Here is a 14,365-nt window from a genome sequence, read left to right as displayed (position 1 = left end):
AGCCTAGAAATCTCAGGGCATGTTTTCATGAAGAAACTGATACTTAAATTATGATGCAGTCTTAAGTGAGAAGTTAGACATTAACAGAGAACAGAGTCCCTTCCTTGAATTCTTAAAGTTGTCGTCAGTGGTTTTGTGATCTTGTGTGTAAACTCTTTTCTTACATGAGACGTTCTATATCTGGGACTGGAAATCATTCATAGCCTTTTGACTTCTGTCACCTTCTACCAATATTTATTCTTCCCTTTCTAGAGAGAAGAAAACTCTATTTGGTAGAAAAGACAGAAGCCACTTAAGAGTCGAGGGATTCTGCTCTTTGTCATCCATCAGGATGGTGATTATTAAAATAATCCCAGCAGAACAGATTTTAAAATTCTGTGATAGCTATATTCAGAGTGGAAACCTAAGTAGAATCTACATCTTTATAAGTTTTTTTAAGTTTATTTTGAGAGAGAGAGAGGGATAGAGAGAATCCAAAGCAAGTTCCACACTGTCAGCACAGAGTCCAACATGGGCCTCAAACCCATGAACATTGAGATCATGACCTGAGCCACAATCATGAGAGGCTTCAGTGAGCCACCCAGGTGCCTGGATTAAAATTTGCAACTTGTTGTCAGTATTTATTCGTATCTTAACTCACTAGATATTTTACCTTCCCTGACACTGTTCTTCCCGATCTCAGCCACTCTCCTGTAATCCGTCTTTGTTAGATCTTTCTAGCATTGTTCATGTTCTTTTAAAAATCTGATGGTTATCTGCTTCCCAGCAGTCTCAAGTTATACTCGTCAAAGATTGTACCAGATATCAGGATACAACGGGAAATACAGTCTGTTCTCAAGAAGCAGAAAGTGACAAATAGGTAGAGAGACAACAGACATATAGCAGGACAAGTGCCGCTTGCTGTGTTACAGGATTGCGGAGGGGCGGTTTGGGGCCAGGGGTGTATGAGAGAAAGTTTCTCAAGAAGGCAATTGTTAGGATTCCAGGGGCCAAATAAATATCCTTTTTCTTTACCAAGATCTGAATCTATTAAGAATTAAGACAAAAAAGACAAAATATTAGCAAATTGAATCCTGCAACACATTAAAAGAATTATGCACGATGACCAAATAGAATTTATCCCAGAAATGCAAGAAAATTAAACAGTGTAGACTTCCAGGGAAGACGGTGGAGTAGGTGGACCTTAGGATCATCTCATTGCATGCATATAACTAGGTAACACTCACAGCAGCATAAAGAACCAGACCCTCACACCAAGCACCCCGGGCCTGGAGAAGCTGCGCAAAAACAAGAGAGCCATAATTTTGCAAGTTCTTATAATCAGTGGAGCTTAATACCTGGAACTTTAAAATTCAGTGGACTCAACTCTGGCAGAGCCAGGAGGGCAATAGGAACTCGGTCCCAACTCTTAAAGAGACAGCACAAGAGCCTCACTGAGATACAACATAAAAGTAGCAGTTTGAAAAATGCCTGGGGTATACAGGAAGGAGATCAGTTTACTCATCTCAGAGCATGAGCTGGAGAGGCAGGGATCTTCGGGAGACTTCTCCAAGAATAAAGGAGCTGGTGGGTGCCATTTCCTTCCCCTTCCTCCCAGCCTAGACACATGGACACCTGTGGGGAACAGTATAGTGCCAACACTCACTACGTAACTTGCTAACGCTGTGCCCCACCCCGACAGCCCCCTCCAAACACAGCCCTCCAACCAGACATCAGCTCTCGGTTGTCTCCCACAGCAGACCTGCACACTCCTTGCTAACACCACATGAACTGTCCTCCGATACACTGACAGGAACCCACCTGACACGGGGCTACTGGCCTGAAAGGGTACGTGCAGTCGTGACAGAGACCAGCACCACTCCGAAGTGACCTCTACCCAGGGGAGATTGGAAAATAAGTGTGTGCACGCGCGCACACACATGCACACACACGAGTCCAACTGCCGTCCGAGCAGTGGGCTGGGGGCAGACATGTAGTCTGACAACAGGGCCCACCCGCCAGTCAAAGCTTCTCAGGGGACAACACAGGGAAAGTGCCCAGCAGTTTGGTGCAACAGTGTCTCTGGCAGTTGCCTTATTTGACTCCAACTCAAGCCCAAGACACCTCAGACTGGCACACTAACAGCATGGGGCCAACACCCTACCCACAGTAGGCAAAGAGAGCCAAAGCAAAGGATTAAACTGGAAGCAAAAGTGCCTCAACCACAACAGTAGGGCGAACAAAACACAAATTGATACCCCTCAAGCAGCAGGTTCTGGTGAACAGGAACACTGCCCTGTAGGGCACTACTTTAAGACCAGGAGATGTAGCTGACTTTCTTAGAAATAGACACAGAGAAATGTGTTCCAAATGAAAGCACAGGACAAAATCATAGCAAGAGAGCTAAACAAAATGGAGATAAATAAATGCCTGATAGAGAACTTAAAGTAGTGGTCACAAAGATACTCACTGGACTTGTGGGAAAAAAATGGAGGGACCTCAGTGATACCTTCAACAAAGAGATGGAAAACCAACCACAGATGAAGAACTCAATAACTGCAATTTAAAATACACTAGTTGGAATAAATAGATTAGAGGAAGCAGAAGAATGGATCAGAGACCTGGAGAACAGAGCAATGGAAGGCAATCAGGCTGAATAGGAGAGAGAAACATAATAAAAATTGAAATTAGTCTAAAAGAACTCAACGACACCATCAGGCATGATAACATTTGCATTATCGGGATCTCAGAAGGAGGAGAGAGAGAAATGGGAACAGAAAATGTATTTGAATAGCTGAAAACATCCTGAATCTGGGGAAGGGAACAGAAATCCAGGTACAGGAGGCACAGAAAGACCCCCAACAAAATCAACCAAGGAGGTTCACACCAAAACACACAGTAATTAAAATGGCACAAAGTAGTGATAACAAGAGAATTTAAAAAAAAATTTTAATGTTTTATTTATTTCTGATAGAGCATGAGAAGGGGAGGGGCAGAGTAAGAAGGAGACACAGAACCGGAAGCAGGCTCTAGGCTCTGAGCTAGCTGTCAGCACAGAGCCTGATGCGGGGCTCGAACCCACGAACCTGAGATCTGACCTGAGCCAAAGTCGGAGGCTTAGCCAACTGAGCCACCCAGGCGCCCCAACAAGAGAATTTTAAAAGCAACAAGAGGGACCCCTGGGTAGCTCAGTCTGTTGAGTGTGACTTCAGCTCAGGTCATGAGCCCACAGTTTGGAAATTCAAGCTCTACATTGGGCTCTTTGCTGATCGCTCAGAGCCTAGAGCCTGCTCTGGATTCTTTCTCCTTCTCTCTCTGTCCCTCCCCCATTCACGGTCAGTTCTCTCAAAAATGAATAAAAATTAAGAAAATGTTTTAAATAAATAAATAAAAAGCAACAAGAGAAAAAAAAACAAAGGAAGCCCCATAATGTTATCAACTGATTTTTCAGCAGACAATTTGTAGGCCAGAAGGAGAGGCACAATATATTCAAAATGCTGAAAGAGAAACATAATATTCTAACAGCCAGTTATACTTTACCCAGCAAGGCTATCATTCAGAATAGAGGGAGATATATTTTCCCAGACAAATTAAAGAAATACATGACCACAAAACCAGCCTTTAAGAAATATTAAAAAGTCTTTGAGGAAAGGAAAGACCATAAGCAGGAGTGAGAAAAGTAGGAAGTACAAAAGCAATAAAATTAAGTATAAAACTCAAAGATGTCACTAAAAGGATGTAAAATATGACACCACATGCCTAAGATGGGGGGAGTAGAGAATGGGTTCAAAATTAAGCAACCATCAATTTAATATAGGCTGTTAGAGACATAACATTTTATATACAAAACTAATGGTAACCACAAATAAAAAATCAGTAATAGATATGCAAAAAAATAAAATGGAATCCAGTTATATTACTAAAGAAAGCCAGCAAAGAGGGAAGAAAGCAAGAGAAGAATGGAACAAAGAACCACAGAATCTACCATAAATCAAGTAACAAAATGGCAATGAGCACATACCTGTCAAAAATTACTTTGACTGTAAATGCTCCAATCAAAAGACAAAGGGTCTTTGGATGAAAAAGCAAGACCCATCTGTATGCTGCCTAGAAGAGACTTATCTCAGACCTAAAGACACATGCACACTGAAAGTGAAGGAATGAAAAAACATTTATCATGTAAATGTAAGTGAAGGAAGCTGGGATACATCAGAAGAAAATAGACTTTAAAACAAAGACTGTAACAAGAGTCAAAGAAGGACACTACGTAATCATCAAGGGGAAAATCCAGCAAGAAGATATAACAACTATAAATATTTATGCACCCCACATGGAAGCACCCTAATACATAAAGCTGTGGGTAACAAAGTAATCAATAGTAATACAATAAGAGTAGGGTACTTGAACACCCAACTCAACATCAGTGGATAGATCAAACAGAAAATCAACAAAAATACAGTGGCTTCAATTTGAATGACACATTGGCCCAGATGGATCCAGCGTATATTCAGACCACTCCATTCTAAAACAACAGAATACACATTCTTTTGAGTGTACATGGAACATTCTCCAGAATATATCACATAGTAGGCCACAAAACAAATATCAACAAATTTAAAAAGCTTGTAAGTCATACCATGCATTTTTTCCAACCATAATGCTATGAAACTAGAAAGCAACTTCAAGAAAAAAATCTGGAAAGAACACAAATACATGGAACTTAAATAACATGCTACTAAACAGTGAATGGGTCAGCCAAGAAATCAAAGAGGAAATAAAAAAATATATGGAGACGGGCATCTGGATGGCTTGGCTGGTTGAACATCCAACCCTTGATTTTTTGGCTGAGGTTGTGGGATCAAGCCCTGCATCAGACTTCATACTGAGCAGGAAGCCTGCTTGGGATTCTCTCTCTCTCTCCCTTTGCCCCTCTCCCCAGCCTGCTCACTCACTCTCCCTCTCTAAATTAAGAATTCTTTTTCTAATTATATGGAGACAAATGAATATGAAAATGCAGTTTTCCAAAATCTTTGGGATTCAACAAAAGCTGTTCTAAGAGGGAGGTTTATAGCACTATAGGCCTGCTTCAAGAAGCAAGAAAAATCTCAAATAATCTAAACTTTGACCCAAAGGAACTAGAAAGAATAACAAAACTGAACCCAAAACCAATAGAAGGAAGGATTAATAGTAAACATTAGAGCATAAATGAGATAGAAACTAAAATAACAGACTAGATCGATGTAACCAGAAGCAGGTTCTTTAAGATCAATAAAACAGAATACTTTAGCCAGTTTTCTCATCAAAAGAGATAGAGGGGATGCAAACAAAATCAGAAATGAAAGAGGAGAAATAACAACTTATACCTTAGAAATACTAAGTATTATAAGACAATATAATGAAAAATTATGTGCCCACAAATTGGATGACCTAGAGGAGATACATCAATTCCTAGAAATCTATAACGTCCCAAAACTGAATCAGGAAGCAATAGAAAATTTGAACAGATTGATTACTGATTCAGTTTCACTGCTTGTAATCAAAGACTCCTAACAAAAGTCCAGGACCAGGTGATTTCACAGGTAAATTTTACCAAACATTTAAGGAAGAGTTAGTACTGACTTACCTCAACTATTCCAAAAAAGTAGAAAGGAAGGAAAGCTTCCAAATTCATTCTTTGCAGCCAGCATTAAACGGATACCAAAACCAAATAAAGACACTACAAAAAGAGAATTACAGGCCAATATATCTAATAAACACAGATGTAGAAATCCTCAATAAAATATTGGCAAGCCAAATCCAACAATACATTTAAAAAATCATTCACCACAATCAAGGGGGATTTATTCCTGGAATGCAAGGGTGGTTCAGTCTTCACAGATTAATCAATGTGATACATAAATAAGAGGATGAACACTATATGATCATTTCAATAGATGCAGAAAAATCATTTGACAAAGCATAATATCCATTCATGATAAAAGCCCTCAACAAAGCAGGTTTAGAGGGAACATACCTAACATAAGAGAGGTCATATTTAAAAACCTACAGCTAACATCATAATATTTAAAATCTGAGCTTTTCCCCTAAGGTCAGGCACAAGACAAGGACATCCACTTCACCACTTTTATTCAGCATAGTACTGGAAGTCCTAGCCATAGCAATCAGACAACAAAAAGAAATAAAAGCGTCCAAATTTATAAGAAGGAAAGCTTTTACTATTTGCAGATGACATGATACTATACATAGAAAGCCCTAAAGACTCCACAAAAAAAACTACTAAAAAAACTAAAACTGATTAATGAATTCAGTGAGGCCACAGGATACAAAATCAATACACAGAAATTTGTTGCATTTCTACACACTAACAATGAAGCAACAGAAATGAAAACAATCTCATTTACGATTTCACCAAAAATAATAAAATATCTAGGAATAAACATGATCGATGTGAAAGACCTGTACTCTGAAAACTATAAGACACCGATGAAAGAAACTGAAGATGACACAAATAGAAAGATATTCCATGATCAGAGATTGGGAGAATAAATATGGTTAAAATGCCTATACTGCCAAACAAATCCACAGATTTAATACAGTCCCTATCAAAATACTATCAGCATTTTTATAGAACTAGAACAAGTAACACGAAAATTTGTGTAGAAACACAAAAAACCCTCAATAGCCAAAGCAATCTTGAAAAAAAAAGTGAAGGTATCACAATTCCAGATTTCAAGATATACTCCAAACTATAGTAAACAGTATGACTGGCACAAGAATAGACCTATAAATCAGTAGAACAGAATAGAGAACCCTGAAATAAACCCTCAAATATTTGGTCAATTAATCTTCACGAAAGGAGGTTAAGAATAAGCAGTGAGAAAAAGGCAGTCTCTACAACAAATGGTTCTGGGAAAACTGGATAGGTGGATGCCAAGAAACCAGACCACTTTCTTAAAGCATACAGAAAAATAAACTCTAGAGGGATTAAGGACTTAAATGTGAAAACTGAAACCATAAAAAGTCTACATTATGAAAGTCTACACTAAGAAAGGCATTGGCCATGGCAATATTTTTCTAGATAGGTCTCCCAAGGCAAGGGGAACAAAAACAAATGTGAACTATTAAGACTACATAAAAATAAAAAGCTTTTGCACAGTAAAGGAAACAATCCACAAAACTAAAAGATAACCTGAATGGAAGAAGGTATTTGCAAGTGGCATATCCAGTAAGAGGTTAGTATTTAAGATATATAAAGTACAAAGAACTGATACAACTCAGCACTCACAAAACAAATGTCCAGTTAAAAAATGGGCAGATGAACAGATATCTCTCCAATAAAGACAGGTGGCCAACAGACATATGAAAAGATATTCAACATCACTCATCGTCGGGGCAGCATAAGTCAAAGCCACAATGAGAACCACCTCACACCCGTCAGAATGGCTAACATTAACAACTCAGGCAACAACAGATGTTGGCGAGGGTGCAGAGAAGGGGAGCTCTTTTGCACAGTTGGTGGGAATGCAAACTGGTGCAGCCTCTCTGGAAAACAGTATGGAGGTTCCTCAGAAAATTAAAAATAGAACTACCCTACAACCCAGCAACTGCACTACTAGGTATACTAGGACACAGCAAATTCTGATTCGAAGGGGCACGTGCACCCCGGTGTTTGTAGCAGCGCTATCAACAAGAATGAATCCAAATATCCATCAACCGACGCATGGTTTATATATACAATGGACTATTACTCGGTGATCAAAAAGAATGAAATCTTGCCATTTTCAACACAGATGGAACTGGAGGGTATTATATCCAATAAGAGTATTATACTAAGCAAAATAAGTCGGAGAAAGATAAATACTATATGATTTCACTCATATGTGGAATTTAAGAAACAAAATAGATGAACAGAGGGGAAGAAAAGGAAAAATAAGATAAAACCAGAGAGGGAGGCAAACCATAAGAGACTCTTAAATACAGAGAATAAACTAAGGGATGCAGGAGGGGAGGGGAGGGGAGGGGAGGAGAGTGGAGGGATGGACCAAATGGGGAATGGACATTAAGGAGGGCACTTGTTGGGATGAGCACTGAGTGTTACATGTTAAGTGATGAATCACTAGATTCACTCCTGAAATCATTATTACACTATATGTTAACTAACTTAGATTTAAGTAAAATGTAAAAAAAAAAGTTTAAATAAAATTTTAAAAAACACTACACATCTTCCCCAGGTTTAACTTACAGTGACATCTGGTGTGCTTTAGCATCTAAAAACAATGGACATTTAGGCAGAACCCTCCTGATGAATTTAAAGATGCAAGCAGCCTGAATGCCAAAGCTAGGCTACTCGATAAGTGGATGGACATTTCTGAAGAGCTGGAAACTAATTCCTTACAAGTTGAAAAACCTGCTGTTGCTAGGACGTAAAAACGTATTCCGTGCTCAAACTCCTCCGTTGACGGGGTTATCTAACTTGATGTCATGGCACTGGACTGCCACCAGGGACCAGTGTAAAGTGGACTTGATAAGAGGAGACCTGCAAGTCAGAGCGAACTTGACCTTGAATGCGTTCAGTATTACCACTACACAGAAGAAAAGAGGGGCATCCTAAAGGCTGCAGGCAGTTCAGAGAGTATTATCAGAAAAGGAAATACAGAAGGCCAAAATACTCTATTTTATCATGGGACATAACCATAGCGTTGTTGTGTTTATTAAATATAGGAAATATCTATTAGCCTCATTATATTTACATTCAACTTTTAAAGGTCAATGTTTATGTGTCTTAAGAATACACAATATGGCTTATAAAATTTAAATATCCAATAAGGAGTTAAAATCTGTGTCAGAGAAAGAAACAAAGATACTGTTATATTATTCTCATACATACTATTTGTTTAGTTCTATAAATTACTGCTCATTGCCACTGTTAGCTGCTCCTCTTATTTTGCTTAATAGTGTTTATGTAACAGAAAAGGAAATACAGAATGTTATATTAATTATGATACAATTTGTATTTTGTTAAAATCACAATACATGTGATGCATAGCTACCTACTACATATTATACTATTGGGGGGGTCTGGAGTGGCTGGGTCGTAGGTTAGCGCTCTGAACAGCTAGTCACTTTACCGTCCATGTAGACAGACATCCTTCATAGATCTTCACATATACGCATATTCAATTCTGAATTGTCTGACAATTATTGGATAAGTATTTCTACCGTTTACTATTCTCTTAAAAGAGTTCAATTTAAAGGCTTCCAGGGGAAATGTGACAGGTATACTTCATGTCTGAATGAAACAGTGGCAGATTAATTGAAAATAAGCTCAGTTAAGCTAACCATTAAGTGTATGAATGAGGTAAATGCCAAGAAGTAAAAAAAAAAAAAGCTTTGTTAATCTTTAAAAGATCTCCATTTAGAAATTTTACGGTATATTCTCTTTTTTAGTGAAAATACCTGCACGAGCTCCTCCTTGGCTTCTCAAAAGATACTTGAGGTAGGAGAGCTCTCCTTGATTTCTTCTGACTACTTTACTCCTTCTTCTGGCTTCTCTGACTTTGATTTTGAATTAAAGCAACAGGTAAAAGTAACTTTTTTACAACATTTGCTACGTGAAGTCTCCTTATACTCCCCATGGGGTCTGTGGCCAGGCCAGTGTTGCACACAGCAGTACTTACATGATGCATTTTGAAGGCTATGAGATTTCACAGTATTCCCGAACTTTCCCCAATGGATGCCTTAAAATCTACAATTAGACATTTATTCCTCTGCATTTATCATTGCATTATCTGAGTTTCTCTTTTTGAAAAGAAGCATTTCTGGCATAAGATAAGTATGCAGCAGTTTACAATGGAGGACCATCAAATGTGTTCCTGTCTGTAATAGCAACTGGAACACTGGTCACAGATAGGATACCGGAACCTAATACACATATAACACTAGTACCTAAAAACTGGAAAAAGAATAGAAAGTGAATTCAGGGATAACACAGATAAACTTTGTAGTTTTGTCTAAACCAGGAATTATTAGATCACTAGCGCCCTTGGCAAGTTAGGAATAACGACACGAACAACACTCTGAGCCCTGGGGTAGTAAGCATCTGAGGAGAGACTGAATTTGTCCAACAGAAGAAACACGGTCTGCACTTTCTTCCTTCCCTGGGTCTTCTAAGAACTTGGTTTCTACTCAGCATAACAGGTTCTGTACAAACACGTAGACTCTCCTGCCCCCAAAACCTACAAAATTGGGTAAGAAACCATCTTTGGGCATACCTGTACTTGGATCTAGATCAAACTAAAACAATATTTTAAAATATATCTATGGAAAAAATCAAATGATATCAAAGTCAAAATAGGAGAAAGTAAAAAAAAAAAAGTATTCGAGTTACAAAATGTGAATTCTAGACCTCCCCTTCCCTCTTGTTAGCTGCATGATCTTAAGAAAATAGTTGAACCATTCTGATCCCCTACCATTCCCTTTCTGACGTAAGATGGGGATAGCGTTGGCCATCCTGCCTCTGTCACAGGACTGGGAAGATCCGCAAGTGAGGTCATAGCTGTAAGAATCCTGTACATACTCTGAGGCGGAATATGCTAATATAAAATGGCATTACATTACTTAGTTCATGGTTGACATTGAAATCAGAGTACCCGATTTCTTTCAGCTCCCAAAATAGGATTCAGAGATGCAGCAAAGACCAACAAAGACAATTGTTAGAAACTGGTGAGAAGTCAGTCCAGGAAATAATTCAGCCCAAGAGCACTGATTTGTATGGAAACTTTCTCAAAGTGACATCCTTCAGGTGTCCTGTGAGCACACACATTCCCGGCTGGACTGAGAAGACCAGGACACCAACAGGAGGTGTTTTCGTTGGTTTTTTTTTTTAATTGTTTCAGATTTTAATAAATATCAAGGTTGCTTTCACTGTATCACTAATAAATCCTGTGGAATTTGGATTATGAGAACTGCTTTTATAAACACAGAGGATTAATAGCCATTTTATTCCCGATTCTGAAAAATACTTGCTTATTTAATTTCTGTATGAGTCTATTACAGAAAAAAATTATTTCCATTTAATATAGCTTTGAAAAAAATCTAACTGCCTTATTCCCAATACCTCCTTGTTATTGATGCCCTTTCCATACCATAGAATAAAAAAGTAATGAACTGATACACACGACATGGCTGAATCTCAAAGTCATTGTGCTGAGTACAAGATGACAGCTACAGAAAAGTAAATGCTATGTGAAATCTCATGTACATGAAATGCAAACTGACTTATAGAGGGGAAAAAAAACCCAGATAAGGGTTTCCTGGAGGAAGAAAGGATAGAGAAGGGGATGTAGGCAAGAATGGACTGGATGGGAGCACAAGGAATCTTTTAGGGATGGTACATTCTGGGTCTTGATTGTGGTGACGCGTTTCACAGCTGTCTGCAACTGTCGGACTGCCAGGGTTTGGGTTTCCAGGGCAGCTAACTGGGTGGAGTTATCACATCCTCTGCCGAGATGGCAAAGACAGGGCAGAGCAGCAATTCAGTGTAGACTTGGTTTTGAGATCGTTTCCGACCCTGAAGTAGAGGTACCGAATAAGCACTTGGACGGGAGTCTGGAGTTCAGGGAAGAGGTCTGGGCAGGATGTACACTGGGGAATTTTCAGATAAAGATAGTACTTTAGGGTGTGAACCTGGATGAGACTTCCAAGTGAGCACAGAGAATAGAGGAGAGTTAAGGAGCGAATCCTTAGGAATTCCAGTTCTGATGGATCAGGAAAAGAAAAGAACCAACAAAAGCAGCATACGGAGCACCTGGCGGGCTAGGAGGAAAACCAAGAGGATGTGTTGGCCTGGAAGCGAAATAAGAAGTGTATCAAAGAGGAGGCAAAACTCAGCTAAGTCTGGTGCTTCTGATAAGTGAGGTGGATTTACTATTGGATTTTACAACATGGAGGTGTTATACAGGATCTTGATCAGAGGAATTTCAGTAGAATGACAGCAGTACCAATCTAATTAAAGTATATTTTAAAATAGAGAGATTGGAGACAGGTAGTGTTCATGGAATTTGGTTGAAAAAGGGAGCTGGTGTTTTGTAGTATCCCTCCCCCACAGCTATTAAAAATTATTTCTCAGCCTCATTCAGCCTTTCCTGAGCTGAGCTTCTCATCACTTATTGATTACATTATCTTGCAGGCATATGTCCTGGTGAATCTTGATAACTTACTAATAAAAACTCTACCATTTTTTTTTTACTAAAGCCATTTCATTTATTCTTTTCTGTTGCCCCTTTCTTTGCAATATATGCATTAGAGCTATCCATTTTCCTCTTAACTCCTAGCTTCATTATCAGTTTCTTACCGAAGGAATTGTCCTTTCCTATTACTGAACCTACCAGGTGGGAAATGAGATGGATTCTGTCGGAGAAGAGTGAAGGCCCAGGCTTCTTCAGTTCTCGAGGCGTTCCTGTGGATTGATGAGCGGTGGTACAAACTGACGCAGCTGAGGAAAGTGGGGGAGGGGTACATTCATAACAAACCCCGGCAGACGGGCTTATTCTCTCAGTCATTTCTTTGGATTTGGTAAACTGCAAACCCAGTACTCTGGCCATACCCATCTTCTATTTAACTGCACCACCAGTGCCCGGAGGTGAGTCCTGGCATCCAGGCACCGCTACCGTTTCCTCAGAACATGATTTCCCTGGGCAGGAATAGATTAGCCACCTATCAACATTTCATCTGGTGCCATGGATGCATTCTAAAGCTTGGTCAATCACAGCAGCGAAAAGAAATCCAGTTTTTGAAGCTGAGTGATGGGTTTAAGAGGGTTTCTTATACTATTCTCTCTCTTTGGGAGGATATTGAATTTTTAAAAAATGAAGTCAAGGGGCGCCTGGGTGGCTCAGTCGGTTGAGCGTCCGACTTCGACTCAGGTCATGATCTTGCAGTTCATGGGTTCGAGCCCCGTGTCAGGCTCTGTGCTGACAGCTAGCTCAGAGCCTGGAGCCTGCTTCCAGTTCTGTGTCTCCTTCTCTCTCTGCCCCTCCCCCTCTCATGCTCTGTCTCTCACTGTATCAAAAATAAATAAAACATTAAAAAAAAATTTTAAAAAGGAATAAATCTCATGTTTGACATTCCATCTAGTAAAGATAAAAATTCTTGGGAAAGATTATCTAGATCAAAATGTGATTGGAGAGATTTTGCACCTCTGGGAAGATGAAACAGATGCAGCGTCCCTCTTTTGGACTCACATCGATCTTTTCCCGACTGTAGGAAAAAACACCCCAAACCTGTAGTGGTATACTGCGTACATTCTAATAGAAAAAATTGATTTTTAGAGAAAAGCGGAATCTTAGAGAACATGTATTCTAACTAGATGTACAGGTAAGGCATGGAGGCCCAGGGCAGCCATTATATCAGGAAGCCTGGGTCAGGGCGGGCATCTCAATAAACACACCCTCCAGGCATTCAGAAGTACCAGAATGGAGGACTTCTGAAAAATCAGGACCAGAAATGAAGACATAAGATCATTCTCATAGAAATAATGGTGGTGAAAGTTTTAAGAAAAACTCACCAAAGGATTTAAAAACATGACTTAAACTATCACAAATACCTAAGGACTACAAATTCCTGTGGTACATGTGGACGAAAACCCACATACTTTCTTTCTTTCCTAGATTGCAGCCAGCTACTTACAGAAATAAGAGATCCAGCACATCCTGGACACCACCCAGAAATCCCTCCTTTATAAGCCAATGGAGCCCTGTGGTCAGCTCTTCAGAGTGGCTCCAGTCTGTGTCCCAGAGTTTGTCACCTCTCAAAGCGCCCAAGAAGAAGAAAAAACACTCTCGAAGCAAGGCCACAAAGACTCAAGACGTGAAACCTCTCAGCAGCAAATGGGAGACTGCTCTCGTAAGTTTTGAGAAGGACACAGATAGCAAAGAAGAGAGTCTTCAAGCTGAAGAATCCAGTGAGTCAAACTCCAAGCAAATAGCTCCACATCTAAGAATGGGGATGAGCAACCAAATAGGAATTACGGACAACCTACCTTCCATCTGAATTTCCCAAGGCACAAATAATTTAGCTTTGTGCTACTCTGAAACTTGTGGATGAAAAATCACTGATGCTTACGTAGTAAAGGGAAAGAAAGAGAAAGAAACATGAGAAAGCCCGCCCCACCCCTCTGTCTCTGTCCCTCCCCCTACACATCCACATGCATGTACCCAACTACAACGTCTAGCTAACTCATCTTCGTTAGTGGGAACATCTTTCAGAGATTTAAGAAGAAATCCAGAGAATTTTAAATTACTTATTTATATTTTTGTCAAGATGGAAAAAAAATCTATGAACTTTTGAATTCTCCCAAAACAACTTATGCATAAAAGTCAAGAAAGGA

At 39.4% G+C, this 14,365-nt stretch overlaps 1 protein-coding gene and 1 long non-coding RNA gene across 3 annotated transcripts in view; both read left to right on the top strand.

Annotated features, from left to right (window-relative positions):
• The window catches only part of AGBL3 (ATP/GTP binding protein like 3), a 62,473-nt gene extending 48,108 nt beyond the window's left edge, over window positions 1-14,365 (top strand). Inside the window, 4 exon segments of the mRNA XM_029917987.1 lie at window positions 9,427-9,559; window positions 12,483-12,619; window positions 13,647-13,969; window positions 13,972-14,365. Coding sequence (XP_029773847.1) covers window positions 9,427-9,559; window positions 12,483-12,619; window positions 13,647-13,969; window positions 13,972-14,048 — 670 coding nt within the window. The 3' untranslated portion in view covers window positions 14,049-14,365.
• Window positions 9,422-12,424, top strand: LOC115278640. Of its 2 annotated transcripts, none has more exons than XR_003903009.1 (3): window positions 9,422-9,475; window positions 10,643-10,839; window positions 12,369-12,421. It is a non-coding gene; the product is annotated as an uncharacterized LOC115278640 (long non-coding RNA). The 2 variants fall into 2 exon arrangements; XR_003903010.1 differs by having other exon boundaries at window positions 9,428-9,559; window positions 12,369-12,424.

This window comes from Suricata suricatta, chromosome 2 (assembly GCF_006229205.1).
Source record: "Suricata suricatta isolate VVHF042 chromosome 2, meerkat_22Aug2017_6uvM2_HiC, whole genome shotgun sequence".
Lineage (NCBI taxonomy): Eukaryota > Metazoa > Chordata > Mammalia > Carnivora > Herpestidae > Suricata > Suricata suricatta.
Note: the sequence above shows the minus strand (reverse complement) of the source record. Positions and strands in the feature narration are given on the sequence as shown.